Below are 26,975 nucleotides of genomic sequence, written 5' to 3'. Positions count from 1 at the left end.
TTGTAACTTTACAAGAGCCAATCAGGAACTCCCTTCACTCCGGTCTCCAAGGTAGAGAGAGGACGCTGCGGCTGAGGGTCGCGGACCAACAGGTAGCCCCGCCCTCTCCGTGACGTCATGGGGAACTAGTAGGCTGGAGAGTGAGAGTTTTGGCTTCAGTCAGCGGGCAGAGCTTGGCCTGCTCGCTACACTCAGAGGGGAGGGGTCTGCTCTCGTGTGTTTGTCAACTCCATGGAGCTACGAAGCCCCGGTCTCTCAATGGAAGCAAGGGAGGGAGTTCCCGCCTTGCCGGGCGATGGTGACGACTACGAGAGCTTACCGGAGGGAGTCTCTCCGCTGACGCACATGACGGCCGGGGCTGTGGCTGGGATTCTGGAGCACACAGTCATGTATCCGGTGGACTCTGTCAAGGTGAGAGCCCGGGAGGGGGCGGGGCCGTGTGACAGGTGTCATGGCGCTGTGCATGGAGCATGGCATGGCTGTGACAGGACAGTGATGGGCGGCTGGCTGGCACCTCACTGCACATCACCTACTGTGTTTCCTCTCAGGACCCCCACAGAGTGACCAGTAACCACCCCCCATAACCAGTGCTGGGCAGATCACTGATAGCCAGTGATGGGGGCTACTGGTGACCTGTGGCTTGTAACCCTACAACTCCCAGCATGCTATTCATGTCTGAAGCTGGCAGGGCATGCTGGGAGTTGTAGTGTCAAAATATCAAGTGAGCCACAGCTTGGAGAGCACCACTATATGGTAAGGGGTCCGCGTCTGCCGGTGGGTGATCTTCGGAAACACAGAGGTTGGGGGCAACCAGGGTGGCTTTACAGTCCACGGATGTGTGTGTGTGGGGGTCCACGGATGTGTATGAATAAGCCGTACTTTCCATACACCATGCTGGGCAGTGAGTACCCACTGCCACCACTTCTTTGCTTGGACACATCTTAACACATTTCTTTTATGGGAAAAAAAACCTATAACCCATATAAGGTGCAGTCAGTTTATTTTTTTTTGTACTTTTTAGTTTTTTCCTCCTTTTTGTTCCAAGACCCATAACTTTTATTTTTTTTTGGTCAGTAGTTGAGCCTATCCGGGCTTGTTTTCTGCTTGGCGATCTGGAGTTCTTATCGGTACCATTTGAGATATATTTTAATGTTTTATTAGATTTTGTATTGCATTTTTTGGATGGGAGGTGTGGTGACCCCCCCAAAAAAAAGGCTGTTCTGTATTTTTTTTTTTCAGTGTTTTTCCTTTTCATATTTTGCTGAGACTCTTACAGAAACTATTTATTTAATGGTCTTCGGCTCGATCTTGAGCCAGGGCGACTTGATGGATGAATGATCTGTAGGAAGATAGATCCACCAGGGTCTTCTCCGCCATTATCTTCATAGTATTACACCATCAGGTTTCTGATCTTCCTCTTCACCTTGTTCCTTCTTACAGAAACAGAGATGCCAAATATGGGGAGTGATTTTAACTTTTATATAGTTTTAAAAAATGTTGTTCCTACTTTACACTAATATTTTTTTTTTTATCTCATTAGGGGTCTTGGGTCTGCAATGGTCTGATTGCCTGTATTGTATGGTGTAGTACCCCCATATTGCAGTATATAACAAAGTCTCCTCTTGCTAGGCTCGACTGGAGTACCAATATGGGGGCCTTCACGTCGCTTGTGGAAGCGATAAGTGCCGGAACAGATGCACAACCAGGATGGCACATAACTCATGACATGTTTTAATAGTACATTGTGTAACGGGAAACTACCACATTCTGATGGGTCAGAATCTGAATTCTTGTTCCCCCAAAATGTGCCTCAATGTAGGGATCTGAATGCATTAAGAAATCCTTTGCCTATAACTTTTTTTTACAGAGTGACTATATCCACCGTGCTCGGAGCGGTGCCGGCATTGTAAAGGCTGGTGTGACGTTTGCCTTGTAGGCTGTAGGTCATGGCTGTGCCCCCTCCCTCGCTGCTGATCTTTGTCCTTATCTGTCCTGTACACTCGGTGTCATCTATAAAGGGGTCAGTTCTGCACGTGTAGAGCTGGGGAGGGGGTAGTGATTTAGTATATCGGTAAGGGGGGTACATATGTTCTGTGTAGTACGTGGGTGATGCCCTTGTGTCGTACTGGTGATGTACATAAAGAAGACATGGAGAACTTTTTATTCTCAATTTAAAATTCTAGCTTTGTCCATTTAAAGTTTTATATTTTCAAGACTTGAGCTCCAATTTCATCCTTTTTTTTTTTTATGCGGTAAAAGTTTGGTTTTAGGCATTTTTTATGTTTGCTCCAAAATCGTTATGGCTTTTGTACCATTTTTATGTGTATATATATATACAGTGTCGACCAAAAGTTTTGCATTTTTTTAAAAGTGTGATTACTTCTGTCTGGTTGTTGTGACACCATTTCCCTGGTGATGAATTGAAAGTGCATGAAGTTGACATCGTACAAGACCTTAATTTTCACTAAAATGCTTTTGATTATAGGTTTGGTCATTTAATTAAAGAAAACTGACTGCCAAAAGTTTTGCATCTACTATTTATTGATCACAACATAGAGAGTAATTCATTGCTTACAATGCCATAACTTAGTATTTTGTAGCATAACCTCTTGCTTTAATTACTGCACTGCACCGACGGGGCATTGAAGCCACTCGGGTATTCAAGATATCTTGAGGGATCTTGCTCCATTCCATGTGCAAATCTGCAAACAATTCTTCTTTATTGCTCTGGGTCCGGGCCCCAACTCGTCGCCCTAACTCACCCCAAAGGTGCTCTATAGCAGGGTTCCCCAACTCCAGTCCTCAAGGCCCACCAACAGGTCATGTTTTCAGGATTTCCTTAGTATTGCACAGGTGATGTAACTATTGCCTGTGCTGATGATGGAATTATCACCTGTGCAATACTAAGGAAATCCTGAAAACATGACCTGTTGGTGGGCCTTGAGGACTGGAGTTGGGGAACCCTGCTCTATAGGGTGTAAATCAGGGGATTGGCTTGGCCATTGTAACAGGCGAACATTTTTCTTTCTAACCAATTTTTGACTAAATTGGATGCTTGCTTAGGATTATTGCCTTGCTGGAATTTCCGTCCCCTGCCTACTTTGGTTTTACTGTGTGGCTGCATTACATTCTCCAGTATATCCTTGTACATGGTAGCATTCATATTTCCATCAATTCTATTCAGAGGGCCAATGGCAGATACAGAAAAGCAGCCCCAAACCATGACAATGCACCATGACAATGCCACCACCATGTTTCACTGTAGGTGGTTTGGTACATTACATCATTACGTTTTCCAATTGGGCGGTATATATAGTGCTTACCGTCACTAACAAACAGACTGAACTTGGATTCATCCGACCACAACACCTTAGACCAATCTGTCTCTTTCCATTGGCTGTGGTCCCTGGCAATCTCAAGTCGGACCTTCTGGTTCTTTGCAGAGATGAAAGGCTTCTTGACTGGACCTCGTGCATTCAGCCCTACTGCTCTTAGCCGTCGCACCACAGTTTGGCGACTCACTTTGACCCCATATTCTTCCTTCATTTCGTGTGAAATCTGTCCAGCACTTTTATGGACATCAGATACTGACTTTTTCTTAATAATGTGATCGACTCTGGAGGAAGTTTTCCGTGGTCGTCCACTTCTAGGTTTGTCAGCTGTTCCATAGCCTTCTATTTCTTTCTTTAATATACGTGACACTTGACTCTGAGAACAGGTGAATTCCATAGCTGTCTTTTTGGCTTTTGCCTGACTTCACTATCAGAATTATCACCAGATGTCAGGAAGCTTATTAATTTGGCTTTGTATTTGCCATGTTTTAACCTAAAAACACACAAAAAAAAAAAAATAAATAAAAATTTAGGCAAAATTTGACTACCCATGACAAAGTATGCAAAACATTTGGCCCAGCAAACATTGAAAACTAACACATAAAGGGATAAAACTACGTCAAACACAATTTTGCTTCCTGGTAACTAAAATCACTAGTGAAATGGCATCACATCAACCAGATAGAAGTGATCACACTTTAAAAAAAAAAAAAAAAAAATGCAAAACTTTTAGTCGCCACTGTATATATGTGTATATATCCCATGCAGGAAACCCAGAAAACCCCATTATGGTTAGTGAGGACATTGCGGCGCTGTTGCTCTGATGGATCCAGCTCTGTTTTATTTCTCTTATGTCAAAAAAACCTGAAGTAATATTTTCTCTATATTTTTCTTAATATTTTATTTTACTCATATAGCGCCATTAATTCCACTGCGCTTCACAGGCATTATCCAATAGGTGATAAATGGATGCTCCTTGAGATCCTCAACTGTCAAAGGAAAGCAGATCCCAAAGTCCTCTGTGTGAATGAAGCCTTAGTGAGCATGTGAGACCACTTCTCCAATGAAAGGGTTGCCCACTACTTTGACAATCCCTTTCTTAACAGTTGTAGTTCCCAAAGTATGAGAAAAAAAACTTCTGCTCACCGATTCCTGCGATGTCAGTGCTGTCTCCCAGCACTCTCATGATATTGTTATGCCATTTGACCGCTGCAGTCCATCATCGACCTCTGAGTTGCAGCGCTCATGCCTCCCTCGGACATCCAAGGATTGTGAGTGCTGCAGCTCATACTTCATTCAAACAATGGATTTTGGGACCCTGATTATTAGGGAAAATATTCCTTCCCGACTCCAAACGGCAATCAGACTAGTTCCCTTGGTCAACGTCCCATCATAGAATCTGGTACCCATAACCTGTAATATTACATTTTTCAAGAAGGGCATCCAGGCCCTGCTTGTATTTTTATTTTTTTTTTATATAGTAGTGAATCAACTATTACACCATCCTGTGGCAGAGAGTCCCATAATCTCACCGCTCTTACAGTAAAGAATCTGCCTCTGTGATTATGATGAAACCTTCTTTCCTCCAGACATAGATGATGCCTCCTTGTCCCCACCTCAGGCCAGCTGTAAAAAGATCATTAGAATGATCTCTGTACTGTCCCCTCCTATATTTGTACATTGTAATAAGATCGTCCCTTAGGCTATGTTCACACACGTTGTGTTTTTTTTTTTTTTTTTCTTCTGCTAACTTTTCTCTGGCAGGAAAACACAGGTTTTGTTGCGTTTTTTGCACCACCCGTTACTTCCTATGGTGAAAAAATGCTGAAAGAAGTGACATGCTCTATTTTCCAAATACGCAAGCAAGGCAGAAAATACGCAGCAAACAAAAAGCAACGTGTGTGACCAGAGAATTCTGGTTTCTCATAGACTTTGCTGGTACTGCAAGACGCAGCTGAAAATTTCCATAGAAATCTGCTGCAAAATACGCAGCAAAACACAACGTGTGTGAACATGGCCTAAAGGCCCCGTCACACTAAGCGACGCTGCAGCGATCCTGACAACGATACGACCTGTCAGGGATCGTTGCTGCGTCGCTATGTTGTCGCTGGTGAGATGTCAAACAGTCAGATCTTCCCAATGACACAGCAACGATACGGCGACCTGTATAACAATGCACGCCTATGTGTTTCTGTGTCTGAGTCGTGAGCAAGGTCGTTGGTAAGGTGTCAAACACAGCGATGCATGCTACCCAGCGGGGCCTCAACGATCAAAGAAATGTCCAGACCATTCCGACACGACCAGCGATCTCACAGCAGGGGCCTGGTCGCTGCTAAGTGTCAAACGTAGCGAGATCGCTGCTGAGGTCGCTGTTACGTCACAGAACTTGTGACTCAGCAGTGATCTCGCTTAGTGTGACGGGGCCTTAAGCCTTCGCTTTTCCAATCTGAATAACCCCCAAGTTTGATAACCTGTCTTGGTATTGCAGTCCACCCATTCCTTTAATAACCTTGGTCGCTCTCCTCTGCACCCACTCTAGTTCAGCTATGTCCTTTTTATACTAGAGCCCAAAATTGTACTCCGTTTTGCCTCTATACAAGTCACTAGTGCTCCAACAATTACTCTTGTCAAGAGCATCTAGGCCGCCATCATTGCATCCAATTATTTTGTGTGTCTTGGCAGTACCTGCCTGGCATTGCTCACTAAAGTTGAGTTTGCTGTCCACCAATATATCGAAGTCCTCTTGCAGTGACAATTTTACCATTTAGTAAATAATTATACATTTTATTTTCTCGGCCCAAGTTGTAGACCTTCCATTTATCTACATTAAATTTCAATTTTCTCAGCCCAAACATCCAGCTTAAATCCCTCTGTAATTTTAAATTATCTTCCTCTAGTGTTTATTACCTTGTAGAGTTTAGTATCATCTACAAATATGAAAAATCTACTCTGTATGCCCTCTACAACTACAAGATCAGTAATAAATTTGTTAACAAGAAAAGGACCCAATACTGACCCCTGTGCTACCCCACTGTTAACTGTGACCCAGTTAGTATGTTCCATTAAGACGTATCCAAGGCACTGGATGTAGGATATATTCTTCAGATAGCTTAAATGGAAGGGCATGCTCTGCGCCATGTTCTTTCTCGCTATCTCTCTTGCTGGCTGGGGACTGCTCTTTGCTGTTCTCTTAATGGGAAGGGCCTTCTTTTGGCCACGGTCTCGCTCTGGCTCTGGCTCTCGCGCTGACCATGGAATAGTGCAGGACCATCTCTCGCTGGCCGGTCTAGAAACTCTAAATGACAGGAGTTTATTAATGGCCTTAGGTTTGTTGCGTCCCCACAACCGGATAGTGAAGTAATGGGGAACGTTTCACCCTCTGGGGATAGGGCGACTCGTGAGCTTGTATATTCTTGTACTGGGAAGTGGCATTAGAAAATGAGCACTTTTTCTGGCAGTCGTACAAGATGCCAGCTCTTTCGAAATCCCAAAACTTCCTTGAAGTCTTGTGGTGAGCAGCAATGTCTTGTAATGCAGAGGATTTCCAGAATTACTCTGGAGATTAGTGTAGTGAGCAGGGAAAGCATCATTACGTGGCGGCACGGCACATTAACCAGCGCTGGCAGGCGCCTCTTATTTAGTGGTAACATTCACAGAGAGTTCATAAAACGTGCAGTTTATGCAGCACACGAGCGGCTCGGCGGCACAGCCAGGGCTGGACTCAGAAAGGCCTAATATCAGGATCTTGCTAAAGGCTTGTATAACTCCCCACCCAGTCTGTTTGGCTGAAGGGCAGAGGTAAAAGTGCTATGTCATTCCTGGCGTGTGCTGATGAACGTTGTGACATGGTATCGCTGTGGGGCAGGTGTAGCAGAGCCAGATGTAGCGGCTTTCTATCGCTATCGCCCACTTGCCTGGAGACCCCCATTTTTTTTCCAATATGTGGAGTGATGGATATGATATAGATATCCAAGATGAGAATCTGATTCAAAGGTAACTAAGCTTTTAGCAACAAGTTAGATGTTTTGATCAGTGGGGATCCTCCTGAATCCCCCATTAATTACTATAACCAGGGGCCATAAGCATTCAGCTGAGCCTTGTGCCCCCCCACAGCTCAGCTGATCGTCGGAAAAAGAGAAAGTGATGTACGCTCTCTGCGTTTTTCTACACTCGGCCGAGGCAAATGCAGTCTAAGGACTTGTTCAGACAAGCGTATTGGTCCGTGTTCTGCCTGTAGCCAAAATGGCTAGCCTACAGGACTGGACACTGACCAATGCAAAGGTGGAATTGACATGAACGGTTCGACACACGGACCGATGGTCGGCGTGTTTTAAAAAAAAAAAAAACCTCGCAAGCCAACGGGTGTACAAAACTGGATAACATACGGTCACCATCTGTGTGTCATGCGGCTTTCACAGATACAGTAGTTTTCTATGTTTAATTGTATTTGACCCTTTATTTAATTGTTGATACCATGCGGATGAAAAAATAATCAGTTTCTAATCTAGAACAAAAGACTGTTTTGCAATCGCTCATCTGAACACGGGCTTAGTCCGAACTTAGACAAGACACGTGGTCCATGTACAGACCGGGATGTCCGGACCGGCCTCAGGTCTCCTGACCCGCACTCCACCGCCTCATATATGCATTTGGCCCACGACCAGTCCCGTAGATCATGGTCCATACATTGACTATGTTTCATGGGTGTCCTAATTGAGCCTAAAGAGCACAAACAAGATACTCAACAAACGCACCTTCTAACATGTTATAATGACCTCACAAGTGTTTTTTTTTTTTTTTTGGGGCTAATTCTGATGGTCTCAGGCCAATTGAGCTTCATGGTGCGGGACCTTGAGCTGAGGTCCCACCACTGGAAGCCAGGCCTTCATGCCACCCTCCTATAGCATGTTTCTGACAGTTTGGTCAGGAACCTGCACGTTAATAGCTGCTGGAAGTCATTTTCTAAGTCTTTGGCTGTGCTTTTCCTGTTTCTCCTCGCACAATGGAGGTGATTCTTCTGCTGCTGGGTTGACGCCCTTCTGGGGTCCTGTCCAGATCTTCTTGTGTCCTGGTATCTGCTGGAAGCTCTTGACCCTGTCCCGAGAGACCAAGCAAACCTTGCAGCGGTGCCATCCTGGAGGAACTGGATGACCTGTGCAACCCGAATGGGTGGCACCTTATGCCACCAGTGACAAGGACACCACCAACATCCAAAACGAGAGAAGAATCAGCTAGAAAGGATAAGGAGGGAATAATTGTGTGTGCCACCACCTGAAAAACAGTCCCTTTTTGGGGGTTGTCTCTCTGTAACTCTCCTGTGCTCCTGTTGTCATTTTCATTGGCACCAAATTCAGGTGGAATGGACCCACAATGGCTTCTGCTTCCTCACTGCACAGAGCCATATCCCTGAGGTTTATTGTCTTGAGGTTATACTGTGACCTGCAAGTGTCTCCAGCACTTTTTTTAGCAGTGTATTTATAATGAAGTTCTTGCAAAAGAAGAGGATGAGGAAGGAGCGACGCAACCTCATGTGAGTGCCGATGGGCACTTTACACAACCAGATCTAGTTTTTACATCAGGGAGAATTGCCCAACAATCGCGCTGCTTCTCCTCTGCCTGTTCATCAGCGGAGGGACGTGACACCATGTAAATGTAAGATTACCAGCTTTCTGCACATCTGAAGTAAGGAGGAACATGACTACATTGTGCAAAAATTGTCTCTGCAGCGGCTTTGACTTCCATAGACTTTTGGAGCAGGTTCATTTGAGTGTCGGCATGGAGAGGCTGAATAGTAGGTCTGTAGCTTTTTATGTCCTTTGGGTCGTATGTAAAGCTCCTCCGATGTCATTGTCATGAAGGTCGTGGTCTCGTGGTTATATATAGTGTTCGTTATCTTTAGATTTCCCCAATGTATGACACTCGGTGACATAATTCATGGCTGCTCGGTGTGTCCGTCATCTCATCACGTGTCCAGGACAAATTTTTGTCTGAAGTTTTACACTGACAGCGAGCAGTGATCTCGAGGCTAGGGGATCAACGGTGGCATATATATATGTATGTGTAAATGTATTTGTTGGCTGCTCTCGGACACCCTCTGTCCTGGCTAAACTCTATACACTACACTATTAAAAAAAAAAAAAAAAAGTTGATCTGGTTGGAAAAACTCCAAAAGTGGCAAAAAATAAAAGTGGGACTAAATTCGACAGACTGGAGTACATTACTTGCAGTGGTGCACAGCAGCTAAGAGATGCACCAAATGCATTAGTAATGAATTTGTTGGATCTTGTTCCAGCAGACTCTTCATCAAGGCTGGAGTACAGACCGGTCTTATTTATGATCCGGGACCATCTCTAGCATTAGAGTCTCCATCCCTACAGCTTGGAGTGCTCCAGCGCCTTGTGGATCCATAAACAGGACACAAGTGCCATTACCAGCAGTGTCTATGGGCAGCCGGCACCGAAGAGGGCAGATATGGAAGCTACAGAGGTCGGGATATCCATTCCAGGCCAGCATTTCTGCCATCCAGGGAACCCAGCCAGCGGGGTGTCACTGGTGGAAAGGAATTGCCTGGCACACCCAGGTTGTTTTCCCACCAGCTGTCACTTTCTGTGCCAGTCTTTAGCGGATGCTTTTACAAAACCCCTCAAGTATGTACATGCCCGGGAGCAGGAAGCTTTCCTCCCGGTGACCCCGTGTGTGTTGAGGTGGCGCTGATGTGCTCGCTTTACCCTTAGATCTCAGATTCATTATTTTCACTAGGGTTGTGTAATCTGGTTTGCATAATACACAAGGTTCAGAGTTTTATCGCCTCGACTCGTAATCCCATTAGACATTAGTTGGATGTTTGCCAGCCGTTATACCATGCTCCTGGGGCTGAACACTCATGGTATTTTAATTGGGGGATAAGCGACAATCGGGTGTCTCGGTGCTGCTTATCTCAGGGAAAGAAAAGATCAGACTTTTACACCCACTGTTGCTTTTAGTTCTTGATGGTTTAAGTCTTTTTTTCATTTGTGCTTTTATTCTTTTTTTTTTTTCGTTTTATAGTCCATTTTATGTGTTTTCTCCCCATTTTTTTTTCTCTTGTTCATAATTTTAGGTGGGTTTGAAGCTTTTTAATCTTAGAATTATTTCAATATATATATATATATTTTTTACATAAATCATTAGTACACGAGAAACTTTGTAATATATCTTATCAGAGAAATCTGCTTCTTTCTCCTCCTGGACTGATAATTCATTGTCACAATTCCTGGGTAAAAGCTATTTTCAGTGAATACAGAATGTTACATCACTAAGATAGGAGATTACAGTTGGTGCTGATAAGATTCTATGCAGGGGGAGGAGCTCTGCCTCTAGCTCCTCCCTCTTCCAATCTACGTAGAATCTTATCAGCACCAACTGTCATCTCTCTCAGTAATGGGAAAGTCTGTTTTCACTGAATACAGATTTCACCTGTGAATTGAGAATGAACGATCAGTCCAGGAGATCGCAGACTTCTCTGATCTGATATATTACAAAGTTTCTTATTTTCATGTGCACTATTGATTTATAAAATAAAATTGAAAACAATGGTTACTCTTTAAAAGTTGTCACATTTTTGCTGCAGATGTTCTCCATTCCCCCCACCTAGAGTGATCTTATGAGCATTTGCAATGTTAATGCAAATCTTGCTACATTTAGAAGAACATGTGAATTTTTGAACTAAAGAGTATTATTATTATTATTATTATTTTTTGTGCAAAATTCATGAACCCACGTTCGCCATTTTAGCGAATTTGGCACACAAAAAAATCAATGAAGACCAAAAAAAAAAAAAAGTACAACAGATGAATCTGGCCCTTTGTTTGCATAATAGACATAAGATTGTGGAGAATGGTAAAAATGCTGCCGTCTGACACCTAAAACCTAATGTCCAGACCCTGTTTAAGCCTCTAATCTTTGTCCATTTCATTTTTCAGACCAGAATGCAGAGCTTGCAGCCCGACCCCAACGCTCAGTACCGGGGAGTCATGGAGGCGCTGAGGAAGATGATCCGCAGTGAAGGGCTGCTGACCCCCTTGCGAGGAATCAATGTGACCGTGCTGGGAGCTGGGCCGGCACACGCGCTGTACTTCGCCTGCTATGAGAAAATGAAGACCACTATAGGAGGCATGATTAATCATGTGGGCAACAGCCACGTGGCTAATGGTAAAGTCCCCATCCAACCCCATATGGACGACTGGCGGGTCTTTGGCGGTTTCTGCCTGACTGCTGGCAATGACAGGTTTCTCCCTGTCTGGCTAGTCCCCTTTAAGGGTTCTTGCTTTGAAACGATAGCAAGGTTCTTCCCCGACAGTTGTGTGGATCATGGAAATGATCACGAGATCCTTTCGCTAATTGTTTTTGGTTTAAAAGGTCTTATAGATGAAGCCCCCCCCCCCCTCCTCCTCCATGCACTCATGGCACTATCGATTCATTTCTATGGGGGCTTTCAGAGAAATGAATAGACAGAGGTCACATCTCCATGCCTGACAGCAAGAGACACGGCTGCCACTATGAAGAGCTTAGGAACATGGTGCAAACTGTGTAAGCTCCCTCTAGTGGTAACAGCTAGTAGTGAGAATGTTCTCTCTTAAAGGGATTGTCCACTATTTTGATATCGATGACATTCAATATCATATCAGTGGGGGTCTAAAACCTGGCACCCACCACCACTTGGCTGATATTGCGTCAATTAGCTGCTGGATGTAACAAATTGTGAAAACCAGCCCTTCTGTGCTCAGTGTAGTGGCCGCTCCTGGGTCCTGCAGATCAGTTCTTATTTGCTTCAGTAAGAGCTGATCTGCAACACCTGAGAACGGCCACTACACAGGATAAGGAGTTGTGCTTTTCTGGCTCCAGGCCACGCTCATCCAAGCCTAGTGTGCATATGTATGGGGCAAGGGAGGGACCGCTGCCGGCCATGTGGCTGACATGTACAAGTGCTTCTCACTAGACTAGAATATCATCAAAAAGTTAATTTTATTTCAGTTATTTAATCCAAACAGTGAAATTCCTATATTATATAGAGTCATTACACACAGAGTGATCTATTTCAAGTGTTTATTTCTGTTAATGTTGATGATTATGGCTTACAGCCAATGAAAACACAAAAGTCATTATCTCAGTAAATTAGAATAATTAACAAAAAACACCTGCAAAGGCTTCCGAAGCGTTTAGAAAGGTCCCTTAGTCTGTTTCGGTAGGCTCCACAATCATGGGGAAGACTGCTGACTTGACAGATGTCCAGAAGGCAGTCATTGACACACTCCACAAGGAGGGTAAGCCACAAAAGATCATTGCTAAAGAAGCTGGCTGTTCACAGAGTGCTGTATCCAAGCATATTAACGGAAAGTTGAGTGGAAGGAACAAGTGTGGTAGAAAAAGGTGCACAAGCAACCGGGATAACCGCAGCCTTGAAAGGATTGTTAAGAAAAGGCCATTCAAAAATTGGGGGAGATTTACAAGGAGTGGACTGCTGCTGGAGTCATTGCTTCAAGAGCCACCACACACAGACGTATCCAGGACATGGGCTACAAGTGTCGCATTCCTTGTGTCAGGCCACTCATCACCAATAGACAACGCCAGAAGCGTCTTACCTGGACCAAGGAGAAAAAGACCTGGACTGTTCTCAGTGGTCCAAGGTGTTGTTTTCAGATGAAAGTAAATTTTGCATTTCATTTGGAAATCAAGGTCCCAGAGTCTGGAGGAAGAGTGGAGAGGCCACAATCCAAGCTGCTGGAGGTCTAGTGTGAAGTTTCCACAATCAGTGATGGTTTGGGGAGCCATGTCATCTGCTGGTGTAGGTCCACTGTGTTTTATCAAGACCAAAGTCAGCGCAGCCGTCTACCAGGACATTTTACAGCACTTCATGCTTCCCTCTGCTGACAAGCTTTTTGGAGATGGAAATGTCATTCTCCAGCAGGACTTGGCCCCTGTCCACACTGCCAAAAGTACCAATACCTGGTTTATAAACAACAGTATCACTGTGCTTGATTGACAGCAAACTCGCCTGACCTTAACCCCTTAGAGAATCTATTATAGAGAATCTATGGAGTATTGTCAAGAGGAAGATGAGAGACACCAGACCCAACAATGCAGACGAGCTGAAGGCTGCTATCAAAGCAACCTGGGCTTCCATAACACCTCAGCAGAGCCACAGGCTGATCGCCTCCATGCCACGCCGCATTGATGCAGTAATTGATGCAAAAGGAGCCGACCAAGTATTGAGGGCATTTACTGAACATACATCTCAGTAGGACATTTCTGATTTTAAAATCATTTTTCAAGCTGTTGTTATAAAGTATTCTAATTTACTGAGATAATGACTTTTGTGTTTTCATTGGCTGTAAGCCATAATCATCAACATTAACAGAAATAAACACTTGAAATAGATCACTCTGTATGTAATGACTCTATATAATGAGTTTCACTTTTTGTATTGAAGAACTGAAATAAATTAACCTATTGATGATCTTCTAATTTAGTGAGAAGCAGCTGTATGTACGGAGTGTGGCCAGCCATAGTCTGTGCAGTGGATTTAGCGCTTTGAAAGGGAAAACCTGAGCACAAGCTGCTATAAAGTCAGAAATTCATCTGCACAGAATTTTGTTCCCATTTTTATAAAAATAACCATTTCTTGTCTTTGTTCTTGTAACATCACATTTGCCATCTGACTAATTCTTCATTTGTCTGCAGGGGTGGCAGGAAGTCTGGCAACAGTGCTGCACGATGCCGTCATGAACCCGGCGGAAGGTACTGTACTTTTCCCTCTGCCTGTGTGCTAACACTCCGGCTCTTGGACCCATCTTCTTTTCTTGTTTTTTTTTTTTTCTTACTTCTCGATTATTTTATCCATTTTAAATCTGTTCCCCCCCCCCCCAAATCTTGGTCTGTAGTCCTCGCTCTAAATAATGCTGAATCACTATATAAGGAAAACTACTATTGTGGTTCATTCCTTCCCATAAGCCGCCATCTGAGATGTTTTACTCCCATCCTATTATGGAACATGTATGCACACTCGCCTAACTTAAGCATGCAGGAGCATGATTGATCAAACCCATTGAATTTGGCTAGACCGGCCAACCATCCTAAGTGTGCGCGGGTGTCCTGACTCTCCTCAATGGAGCATGTTGGGAGAAAAATGTCTTTCATATTAGGCTATGTTCAGACGGCCGATTCCAGACCTCAGTGCATGGATTGACCGCAGGTCACCTAACCCAAACCTACAGGCATATATAAGTCTGTATGTTCATGTTGGTCAGTCGGGGCACAGCGGTCTGATTATGGACAGTCCTGCTGATCCAGAACATGACTCAGATTATTCATGTGGGAACATGCTGTCCGGTGCTGCAGCTGGGGCGGGGGTGCCGCATCTGGGGCGGGGGTGCCGCAGCTGCAGCTGGGGCGGGGGTGCCGCAGCTGCAGCTGGGGCGGGGGTGCTGCAGCTGCAGCTGGGGCGGGGGTGCCGCAGCTGCAGCTGGGGCGGGGGTGCTGCAGCTGCAGCTGGGGCGGGGGTGCCGCAGCTGGGGCGGGGGTGCCGCAGCCGCAGCTGGGGCGGGGGTGCCGCAGCCGCAGCTGGGGCGGGGGTGCCGCAGCCGCAGCTGGGGCGCGGGTGCTGCAGCTGGGGCGCGGGTGCTGCAGCTGGGGCGCGGGTGCTGCAGCTGGGGCGGGTTTGAGAAGCCCCTAGTGTAGGTAATGGCCCATGTACAACATGGGTGCAAAAATCTCCCATCCCGGAGCCCATGGCGAATGCTCTTACAGTGCAACAAACTGCAGCTGTGTGAACGTAGGAATAGAGGAGATAAATGAATAACTGTTTTTCAATCCAGGATTACAAACAAGTTTTATTATTCACTTGGAGCAAGTAGAGATTCTGAAGATGGCAAACAATACAAAGTATAATAGGCGGCTGCTTCACTTTTCCTTATCTGATGATTAGGTTTGATTTGAAGAAGATTTGATACCCATTCATACTTTTTTCTTTAAACCAATCGGTTAAATAAAATCGGTTTCTTCCGTAATGGTTTCAGTGTCCTGACTACACTGTAACCATTGGCAGCATATCCTTGTAGGAAGCCTTTAGCAATTTTTATAGTATTTGCCAAAAGAAAAAGCTACAGGACCTCATATAATGTGTTGTAAGTTATACAGGCCTTGTAATCATTACCTTTGCAGTCGGCTGTTTACTGTATAGAGTTCAGTTTCCTTGATGGTTTTACGGACAGACTAATGGTGTACATATCTTACATAGAAAGTGTACATTTTGGCTGGCAGATGAGTAGGAAGACCAAGCCTAGTTTCATATTTCAGATAGCGTAATGGTCTTCTGCTGCAGAGAGTTTCTTTACAGCCAGAGAGAGGCGAGACGAGTCACTTCTGGCTGTAAGACAACTATCTACAGCAGAAGCCCACAGCGCTAACAGCAAATGCACAAGGCACTTTAAACTGTGAGTAGTATGTAAAGAATCCCTCTATATATGTCAAGAAGATCAGCCATTACATCCTGACTCCTTAAAGTAGGAGTCTTGTAAAGGGTTATTCCCAAAATAGGATAAGGGATAACTTACTGATCACTTGGCCACTACTTCATTCATTGTCTAAGAGACCGCTATTTCCGGCAATGAATAGAGCGGTGGTCAAGCATGTACACCTCCGCTACATTCAAGACTTGGCTCTGCACAACCCCGTTTTTTGGAATTTTTATGGGTCAAATCCCCAGCAACCAGTAAATTATATCCTATCCTATCCTATTCTATTCTATTCTATTTTGGGAATAACCCATATCGAACAGCCGCCACATTATTGCCACTTTCCACCAAGTTCAGGGTAGGGTCATCCATGTAAGGCCGGGCTAGTACGGGGACCGGAGAGCTCTCCTGTTGGCTAAATCCGTAGAAAAAATATTGTTTGGATAATGGGGACATTCTGAGAATACTCAGGACATATATGGGCCGATTCATCAAGCAGACACATTTATCACAATTTGTGCCACAAAAATGGTGGAAATTAAGACAGAAATACAATCTAGCCCATGACTGCAGCACGGACGGTGAAAGATGCGCCAGATTCATTAAATGGCTCCTGCATTGTACATGTTACTCCGGCGCTCCCTGGATCAAGACTGGCGTACAAGAAGCAAGTCTCGGTGCATCGGCCCCATAGCTGGGTGTATTCATTGTCATCCTCAGGGTGGGGTCACACGAAAAAAAAAAATCGTTCAGTTTCTTCCAGAAAAGTGGGATGATTTCTTTATCACCTGTTATCCGTATACAATCTGTCTTACAGCGGCTATTAATCATTTACATTGCAATTCGGTAACATAGGAAATTGTATCTGTAACAATCAGAAGCTACGCTGTGTCTCCGTATGCTTCCGATTTTTTTTATTTTTTATCTTTTTTTTTATTTTTTGCGCACTCTTAGACTTGAATGGATGTGTCTGATCTGATAGGGAGGAAACTAGTGTACTCTGCGATTTATACACACAGGTTTAGTCAGTGGAAAAAAAAAAAACTCCTCTGCACTGCACTTTTTTTTGCTGACTTGCAGCAGAAAGTCATGGCTTGTAAATTTACTCATAAAAGTATATTGTATGCTAAAACTCCAATAACTGATGATCTGTTCTTTTCTTTTTTTTTTCCTCCGTCACTAGTGGTGAAGCAGAGGATGCAGATGTACAACTCCCCCTACAGGAGCATGCTGCACTGCATCCGGACCGTGAGCAGAACCGAAGGCGTGGGGGCCTTCTATCGGAGCTACACCACCCAGCTCCTCATGAACATCCCTTTCCAAGCCATTCACTTCATCACATATGAGTTCACCCAAGAACAACTGAACCCCCAGCGGCAGTACCACCCCGGCTCTCACATAGTGTCCGGAGCCATCGCCGGGGCCGTGGCCGCTGCAGCCACCACCCCACTAGACGTGTGCAAGACGTTACTAAACACCCAAGAGAACATGGCCCTCAGCTCTGTAAACATCAGCGGACATCTTTCAGGCCTGGCCAATACCATAAGGACGGTGTACCAACTCGGAGGGGTAGGAGGGTATTTCAAGGGCGTGCAGGCTCGGGTCATCTATCAGATGCCTTCTACGGCCATTGCTTGGTCGGTGTATGAGTTCTTCAAGTACTTCCTGAGCAAAAAGAAATAGGTATATACACATACACGGCCGCAGAAGAGGAAGCCATTGCTGATGGAGAATCGGTATTTTACATCTGGAAAAAAAAAACAAATGGAAAATTCCATTTATTTGATTACAGCCATGAAGGACGCCACGTTTTTGGTGCAGCGTCACCTCCACCAGATGAAGTGCCATTTTTGTCTCCGAGCTTCCTGATTTCTGACGACTCGTCCTCGTGTGTATACTGGTGACCAGCAATGCTGGCTTGTAGTTTTGCTGTAACAGCATACAGGTATATATTATTATACAGAGAGTTTTATAGCGGCCAAGATCACTGCCCACAAGTCCAATTTATATATAGAAATATATATATATATATTTATTTATGCTATTTCTCGTAGTCGTGTAACGCCAAGAACAAGAAGACGCACAAGTCCGACACTTTTTATTCCAGAGAATATATTGAATATATTTTATTCCAGAGAATGTAAATTGTTTTAATGTGTTTTTTTTTTCTTCTTTTAATTGTGGAAAAGACAGGGTTTATATTCTAGGTGTGAATGTGTTATGTCGGCGCAGATAAAAAGATGGGGTCATATACTTTATTAAGAGGAAATCTTTTGGCTCCCTGGTTGTGAAGGTATAGGTCCCAGCAGGCTTTGCAGCTGTCAGAGCATGCTGGGAGGTGTAGTTTCACAGCATGGGGGGCTTCACAGGCTCTTGGTGTAAGCTGATTTTAGTTGGCAGCCCAGGAAGGGGGGTTTTCATTAAAAAAAGCACGTTTGGCTCATCTCAGCGATCATGCTTTTGTCTATGCAGGAGGAAATTCTAAGAGAAGGCCAAAAGAATGCAACTTGTCTGATGGCTGACCCGCTCCCCCATATTGGCATTTTCCCATCAAAGTTTTTATCCTCTTAATATATCGCAGTCATCCTATTATACAGCACTGTGTACTTACAATTGCTCATTTTGCTTTTCTACCCAGCTAATTCTTCTCTTTTCCATTAGGTCCATGACATCACCTGATTAAAAACTGACGAGCTGAATCCTTCTAAGCTCTATGTAGAAACAGGAGGTCAATTTTCCCTACATGAGTCATAAGTCACTGCAGAAGTCTATAGCAGGGAGGAGCAGAGCAGCTGGGTCAGGAGGTGAACAGGGGCATGACTCATGCTGGGAAAAGAGAACAATTATCTGGGTAGAAAGGCAAAATGAGCAATTGTAAGTACACAGTGCTGTATAATATGATGACTGCAATACATTAAGAGGATAAAAACTTTGAGAGGAGGAGGAGGAGGAGTGCTTCTTTAAAGAAAATATAAGTATATATGTAATATGTATGATATATATATAATGTGTGTGTGTGTGTGTGTGTGTGTAATATATATTTTATATTATTATGCACAGCGTATTCATGTCATGTGATCACTACGCGGGGGTGAAAAAGTTTGAAACATTCAAATTGCATTTATTACACACAGTTTTGTGTCCACAGCTCCTGCGCAGATCGATGCGTATCTGTGGTAACTAAATCTGTAGTTTAGTCCTGAATCCATAATTTCTTCTGTCTGCCCAGGACCAAGGAGTAGGCAGTTGCATAGGGCCTCGTTGACATGGGGTGCAATTTTATAGATTTTCCAAAAGTGGCTAGTAAAGATTTAAGTACGTCGGTGCAATGAGTGTGGGAATAGACCTACAGGCGTAGACTTTGCTGTGTGACTGGTGAGGACTGTGAGCTAGCGCTGCCCTATAAAGGTACTTTACTGATGGGGAAACGGCAAGTGATGACTGGAGGGGCTTGCTGTAGCCCCCTTGAGCACGGAGAGGCCATGTCCCTCAGCTGCTTTTTGCTGAAAAGCAAGGTTGTACGACTGCAGAATTTTTGTTTGTAGTCTGTTACCATGGATACTAATAGGTCTGCATAGGAGCTGTACACTTTAAAAAAAAAAAAAATCTACCTGCAGAGTGGTTACCTTTTATATTAGAAGCGTTGGGTCAGTAAAGGGGGGGCGGACACCAAAGCTCCCTGAATGCTATTCCTCGTGACTCGCCCATACACGTGAACCCTCAGCTCGGCAGAGCGTGCATGTACTTTGGAATCTGCTTATTCCTCTCTGCTTATTCAACCCTCTCTGACAGCAGCTCATCCCCCTTGAGAACAAAGGATTGGGCATATTGAGATCCAGCATGCCTGATCCTTCTTTCCTTAGACTTGCAATCTGCTCATTTTTAAACAAGTGTTTTTGTTTCATTCAGTGCCAAGCCTTTATATCTAGTGTCTGATCACTGACGATGGGTGTTATAGTGCTTTTATATGGCGTCCTGCTGCTGTAGAGAGATTTTCTACATTCCCTAACCTTCCTAAATTGGCTTTAAAGTCCTGCATGCTGCGAGCGATCATAATCATCCTCGTTACGAGGGGCTCATTTATCACCCTGTGAAGCTAAAAATGTCATCGCAACATTTCGGCATCCCACTAACACTATCATTGCATGACCCCCCCACCCATCTGCACCATCGGCCCTCCTGTCTTCATACCTCTGTAGTGACAACGCTGCCCTCTGCTGGTTACTGCATGTTTTGCAGTACAAATGGGCGACATTATGGGATATTTATACACACAGCGAACACTATCATTCAAGGCTGCTGATGGATTAAAAGGGGGTGATATTGCTTAAAGGGGTCCCTGCGCACATAAAGTTGAATGCTGTTTGGACTATGGCTATTATTTCCAGGGGCAGCCGACAACTTATGTTGATAGACTCACTATACTGTCGTTTACTTGGTAAAGGACCCTTAGTGACACTAAAGGAGAAATGTAGTTCTTTGTGTCCCCCCCAAGTCAGAAAGAAACTTGATTGGTAGTTTAATATATTTTAAAAATGAGTAAAAATTGCAAAATAAATAAATCTATTGCTTTGTCCATTTTCCGGACCTTTGTCTCTTACATATACAGCATTTGCCATCTAGGGGTTGATTATGGTATTGCAGTAGCAGAATTTTTTGTTCTATTTTTTAAAAAAAAAAAAGTCCTTAAAGGGAATCTTTCCCCAGGTTTTTGCTATATAATCTGACAGGTGTTAAAGGTGTTCAATCCCCTTTAATCAAAAAATGTGAAACTGGTACTACCGAAGAGTGTCTGCTGTATGTAGTGATGTATGAAGGAACACTTGAGTTTTTTTTATCTTTTATTTTTATACCTTAACTTTCCCCCGACATGTCAATAAATCTATTTATATTCAGTTTTTTCGATCTATATATGAAGCTGAGCCGTTAGTTTTGTTCCTGGCTATTCTTCTTTCATAGTAGAAGTATTATGGCTCCATAAATATTCCACGCTGTATGGCAGAATAACACGGCACCCATAGATTTCTACGGGGCTTTTAACATTTCTTCACGCCTTTTGAGCTCATACAGAGGTTTTTCTTCTTGTATTCTGAGTGAACTTGTGAAAATGTTGCCGGTTCCATCATGCCCTGTTATTAATAACTCATTAATACGGCATTTTTGGAGGCACCATGTGGCGGCACACATCCAAGTTTAATTTTTGGGATTTATGGGGACGATGAGCAAATATTTGATTATTAGAGAACTATGTATCTGAAATTACAACTACTAAAATAAATTGTACTGGAAATATGTTGATCTGTAATGTGACCTTGAAGGGGCAAGTGTCTGATGAGGGGGTATACAGTACGCCGTGCATTTATGTCTTACTACTGATCTGTATAACAGGGATCTAATACGGCTGTAAGGGTTAAATGCCCATAAGCCTTAGATGGAAGTTGGCGAACCTGCGGATTTTGATGGGACGGGCGGCCTATCTACCGCTCCCCACACACATTAAGGTTCAGCTGATCCCATTGAATTTGGCAGATCAGCCAATATGTTTGGGGGGTCTCCCGTCTCTGCCCTTATAGATGATGACGGGGAACATAAGGATCAGATAGTTGGAATTTCAACAGTCGTTCCTGTTAGGCTATGTTCACACTAGGCTGTTTTTTTATGCAAATTTTCAGCTGCGTTTTACTGTACCAGCTAAGTCTGAGATTTCAGAAATCTCATGCACACACATTGGTTTTTGTGTCATTAGTATTTTGTACAATAGAGCATGTCACTTCTTTCAGCGTTTTTTTTCTGCGTTTTTCACCTGTTGAAAGTAATGGGCGGTGAAAAAACGTGAACATAGCTATTAGGTTTTGCTGTGTTTTTAGTGGAAAAAAAAAAAAGCAAGTACAGCAGTATGTGAAACTCGTCTATTTTTGTGATTTTTACCCTCTTGTCTTGGTCACCTGATATGGCAGTTTGGATTAGGACCATTTAATTTAGTGATGTGTACAGTCTTAACATTGGCTGAGTAAGGTGTGAGATTGAACAATACCTGGGGCCTATGGAGGTGTGAAATTGAACAATCTCTGAGCAACTCAATGGCAGACCATAGTGTGAAAATAAATAGTGTCCTACAAACTCAATGCTCTGCCAATGTCTTAGAAAAACTATTCCTGAACAATTCACCCCCCCCCCACTGTTACATTTGGAATTCTGGTCAATATTGTTTCCCATATGTCTTTCATTGGTGACCTGTGTTCATGCTTCTGTGGTGGAAGCAAAGCTGAACTTTGAGATCCTGAAACGCACCAAAACCTGCTTCTTTGATGCAGCTTCTTTCCTGCCAAGAGATCAGGTTTTGCTGCAGAAAAAAAACGCTTAGTGTGAACATAGCCTTATTCTCCCCAGAGAAGAGTCTGGTGGGGGCTCATGTAGAAAACGGGAGTTCCTGTCTATGGGGGAGTGGTCACAGATGGCTCATGGCTGAGCCGTCTTTGGTCCAAAAACTATTTTAATGTGTATGGCTGCCTTTTAGATTTATGTGGATGAAGGATTGGGCATGTTGGATTTCAGCATGTTCAAGCCCTTGTTACTATTGGTGATAAAATGCTTACCATAACAGCAGCATTTTTTACCATTAAAAATACATGCACGCTCACCCTTATGGGGGGGGGAGCCACAAGTGGCAGTGTCCAAAATTTGCAGTAGTCACAACATTCCTTGTGACTTTTTTTTTTTTTTTTTTTTTTTAAGTTTCTTAACTTACAACTTTACCACCTATCAGGATCGTTGATAAGCTGCATATGGGTTGGGACTGACATTTGGGATGCCCCTTGATCCCTGAAAAGGGGACCTGCCCCGTCATAATGAAGCAGTGGTCATACATAGGCGTGGCACCACTCCACTTCTCTATGGATCTGCCTCGGATGACCGGGTGCTGTATATCTCCAACAGTCCCATAAACGATGAATGGAACCGCATACATTCTCCATTCCAGCAGGTCTTTACAAGTCCCTGTTCTCAGGATCGTGAGGATAATGACATTAAATTATTTAAAAAAAAAAAAAAAAAACTAAAGCAACAGTACCGTCTCTAATCTTTTAGTTGAACCACTTTTCTCCTTCCTGAGCTTTATTGCCCCTGTTTGTAGGTTGGAGGACAGAGCTGTGTTTCTTTTATCAGAAGCTTATTATGTGCCTTATAGCTGAAAATTTGTCACTTTTGGCCTTTTTGTGGGGTTTTATATTTATTTATTTTTTAATATTGGGAATATATTTTTTTAACTGTTGCTTGAGATTTATTTTATTTTTTTGCAAAATATTATGTTGTAATATCTAGAGACATTATGTAATTTTGCCATTTCTTTGTACACTGGGTACAATGGGTCTTAAAGGGGTATTCCCATCTCCAAGATCCTATCCCATTATGTAGTAGGTATAATAATAATAATAATAATAATAATAATAATAATAATAATAATAATAATAATAATAATAATAGAAAATAGCTCCAATTAGAAATGTAGTATAGTTCTCCTGATAACCTATGTCTCTTGCCCAATGTGCAGGGCATTGCAGTAGCTTACATATCCATGGTTACGACCACTCATATAGTGGCAGTTAGCTAGTTTGTTGCTGGTGGTCCGTAACAATGGATACCTAAGCTACTGGAATGCCCTGCACTTGGGGTGAGCAACGTGGCAAATCAGAAGAACTATACTACATTTCTAATTGGAGGTATTTGTTCATTTGAACTATGGGAAATCTGGGGGATTTTTCAGCCGTAATATGGGCATCAAAATATGACGGGTGTCTGAATGAGGCATTTGGCTGTGTTGATGGGATCAGATTTGAAATGGATTTGGCTGCGAATTCTGTGCTGAAATCCGCATCAAAACGGATGACAATCCACATCCCGGGAATGTAAAGTTTGTGCAATCCCCGTTCACATGCAGCAGTAAATCTCTGCATTACTTTTCGGCTCTGCTGTTGGGGAGGAGGGGGGGTATAACACAAAAATAAGTACCGGTAACTTTTTATTTATTTTCCGTGGATTATGCTTGGAAAAGTCAAGGATTGGCCCCAGTACATCACAATGGAGCAGATCCAGGGCAGAAATCAATCTAACCTTGTACTAAATACATATTGGATTTGCAATCTGAGCCATGTGAATGTAGCCCTATAGCACAAAGCCCTATAACTATATAGATTACCATTTTTACTCCCCGTCCCTTACCTGGTTTGATACATTGCAGTATGACTTATTTAAAGGAGTTCTCCATTGTTAATAATTCTTGACCTCATCACTGTATAGTCGTCACTGCCTGACGTGTCTCATACTTTGTGATCTCCTCTGTGTCTATAATACTTTTTTTTAAAAATATATATAAATTTTGTAATTTGTATATTAGTAAAGTTTGTGCTGCTAATATTGGACACTGGAGCTTTAAAATAAATACCAATTCTTGAAATGTTGAAGTGTCTTTTGTTTTTACTTCAGCACCATTTGTTGGGAGGGCGATGACCCCGCTCTTCCCATTATCAGGGATGTTTATTTGACTTGCTATATTTACTCATATTCTCCTCCTGATCACTAGGTGGCGCTGATATCCCGTGTGACAGCTCCGTTGTGTTCCTTCCCACATTGTCACAATAAACTCTTGCGCCCTCTTCTGTCCTCGGCTTATTTGCATGCAAATCGTTTGTGTACTTAGAAAATAAAGGAGAGTTTTGGTTTGGATAGAAAATTACCCTGAAAATGCCCCGTCTCACCACGTGTTTTATCCATCTGCTCAACTCTGCTCCAGCCAGACTTGGAAATCACACTTTACATAGCTGCTTTTGTTTTATTTTTTTTCTTCGCCTTTAAGACCGTTGATTTACCAATTTTAAAGTGTCCATGTCAAAATGTCTTGGTGATGATCATGATTCCCTTTTAGATCATGAGCGAAGTCACTGACGTTTGCACTAATGATCAAAATCTGAGAAACCTCCGATCCTGGCTGTTCAACCATTAGAAGGAACCTGTCCATAGGATGAACCCTCCTAAGCCGTCCGTCCATATGACCATGTAGGTCATAGGAAGCTGAATAAAATGATACCTTGATATCTGTGATCTGGTGTCTTATTTCAGAGAAATCCACGTTTTTCTTATATGTAAATGAGCTGTTAAGATCTACGGGCCGGACATAGATCTCCACGAGAATCTGCCTCCAGAGATTATTGTAAATTAAAGGGGGCATTGCCAGAGTGGTATGGGACTGGGTAATTTTTTTTTTTTTTTTTTTTCTCTTTGGTTAATTACAGGTCTCTTTTAGTTTGGGATTTTATCTCTTGGACCAATTCTGCCAGTGATGGTTTTCAGCTGATATGTTTGATACAACAAAAAAAAAAGGGCATTTCAAAGATATAAATCTTGAGAAGTCAGTGACGGCATTTACAAAGAGCTGGATACAATCTGTTAAAAAATAAAATAAAAATCAGTTAAAGTAGAAAATGATGGCAGGTAGCCAATGAATGCCACAAAAATCCAAAGAAATTGTTTAATAAATAGATAAAAAAAAAAAAAAAAAAGTCCAGACAGGTGGAACCCCTAAATAATGGTTATGGGGAGTTGGTCACTGAGGATCAAGAGAAGCAGAATTACTAAATGGGTTATTTTTAGCTCCGTACATACAGTACGGACCAAAAGTTTGGACACAGCTTCTCATTTAAAGATTTTTCTGTATTTTCATGACTTTGAAAATTGTATATTCACACTGAAGGCATGAAAATGCAGAAAAATCTTTAAATGAGAAGGTGTGTCCAAACTTTTGGTCTGTACTGTACACCAAAGAAAAGAGCGGCTGATGTCCCCAATCACAATGCAGGATGTCAAACTCCAATACACGACGAGAGCCAAAATTAAAAACTTGGACAAAGTCGTGGGCCAACCAGTATACAGTATAATGGACGCCACATATTCCTGCATACAGTATAATGGCCTCACATAGTCCTCCATACGGAATAATGGGCGCCACATAGTCTTCCATACAGTATAATGGGCGCCACATAGTCCTGCATACGGAATAATGGGCCCCACATAATCCTTCATATGGAAAAATGGGCACCACATAGTCCTGCATGCAGAATAATGGGCCCCACATAGTCCTGCATGCAGAATAATGGGCCCCACATAGTCCTCCATACAGAGTAATGGGCCCCACATAGTCCTCCATACAGAGTAATGGGCCCCACATAGTCCTCCATACAGAGTAATGGGCCCCACATAGTCCTCCATACAGAGTAATGGGCCCTACATAGTCCTCCATACAGAGTAATGGGCCCCACATAGTCCTCCATACAGAGTAATGGGCCCCACATAGTCCTCCATACAGAGTAATGGGCCCCACATAGTCCTCCATACAGAGTAATGGGCCCCACGTAGTCCTCCATACAGAGTAATGGGCCCCACGTAGTCCTCCATACAGAGTAATGGGCCCCACATAGTCCTCCATACAGAATAATGGGCCCCACATAGGCCCCATACAGAATAATGGGCCCCACATAGTCCCCCATACAGAATAATGGGCCCCACATAGTCCCCCATACAGAATAATGGGCCCCACATAGTCCCCCATACAGAATAATGGGCCCCACATAGTCCCCCATACAGAATAATGGGCCCCACATGCAGAATAATGGGCCCCACACAGCCCTCCATACAGAATAATGGGCCCCACACAGCCCTCCATACAGAATAATGGGCCCCACACAGCCCTCCATACAGAATAATGGGCCCCACACAGCCCTCCATACAGAATAATAGGCCCCACACAGCCCTCCATACAGAATAATGGGCCCCACACAGCCCTCCATACAGAATAATGGCCCCACATAGCCCTCCCTACAGAATAATGGGCCCCACATAGTCCTCCCTACAGAATAATGGGCTCCACATAGTCCTCCATATAGTATAATGGGCCCCACATAGTCCTCCATATAGTATAATGGGCCCCACATAGTCCTTCATGCAGAATAATGGGCCCCACATAGTCCTTCATGCAGAATAATAGGCCCCACATAGTCCTTCATGCAGAATAATGGGCCTCACATAGTCCTGCATGCAGAATAATGAGCCCCACATAGTCCTCCATACAGAATAATGGGCCCCACACAGCCCTACATACAGA

At 43.4% G+C, this 26,975-nt stretch overlaps 1 protein-coding gene across 1 annotated transcript; it reads left to right on the top strand.

Moving 5' to 3' along the window:
- SLC25A37 (solute carrier family 25 member 37) lies at nucleotides 1-24,275 on the top strand. The gene is made up of 4 exons (XM_073653730.1): nucleotides 1-411; nucleotides 11,294-11,522; nucleotides 14,052-14,108; nucleotides 17,007-24,275. The coding sequence occupies exons 1-4, from the start codon at nucleotides 232-234 to the stop codon at nucleotides 17,504-17,506; spliced, it is 966 nt and encodes a 321-aa protein (XP_073509831.1). The 5' UTR covers nucleotides 1-231; the 3' UTR covers nucleotides 17,507-24,275.
- Nucleotides 24,276-26,975: the final 2,700 nt, after the last annotated feature.

Source organism: Phyllobates terribilis, unplaced genomic scaffold (genome assembly GCF_046119375.1).
Source record: "Phyllobates terribilis strain yellow unplaced genomic scaffold, ASM4611937v1 Scaffold_11__3_contigs__length_659146591, whole genome shotgun sequence".
NCBI classification, from domain to species: Eukaryota; Metazoa; Chordata; class Amphibia; order Anura; family Dendrobatidae; genus Phyllobates; species Phyllobates terribilis.
Note: the sequence above shows the minus strand (reverse complement) of the source record. Positions and strands in the feature narration are given on the sequence as shown.

Excerpts from the sequence above, each read along its gene's own strand:
- SLC25A37 (XM_073653730.1), top strand. The coding sequence starts at position 232 with ATGGAGCTACGAAGCCCCGGTCTCTCAATGGAAGCAAGGGAGGGAGTT. Across the intron at positions 412-11,293 it reads ATCCGGTGGACTCTGTCAAG|ACCAGAATGCAGAGCTTGCA; the intron begins GTGAGAGCCCGG and ends TTCATTTTTCAG. Across the intron at positions 14,109-17,006 it reads CGTCATGAACCCGGCGGAAG|TGGTGAAGCAGAGGATGCAG; the intron begins GTACTGTACTTT and ends CTCCGTCACTAG.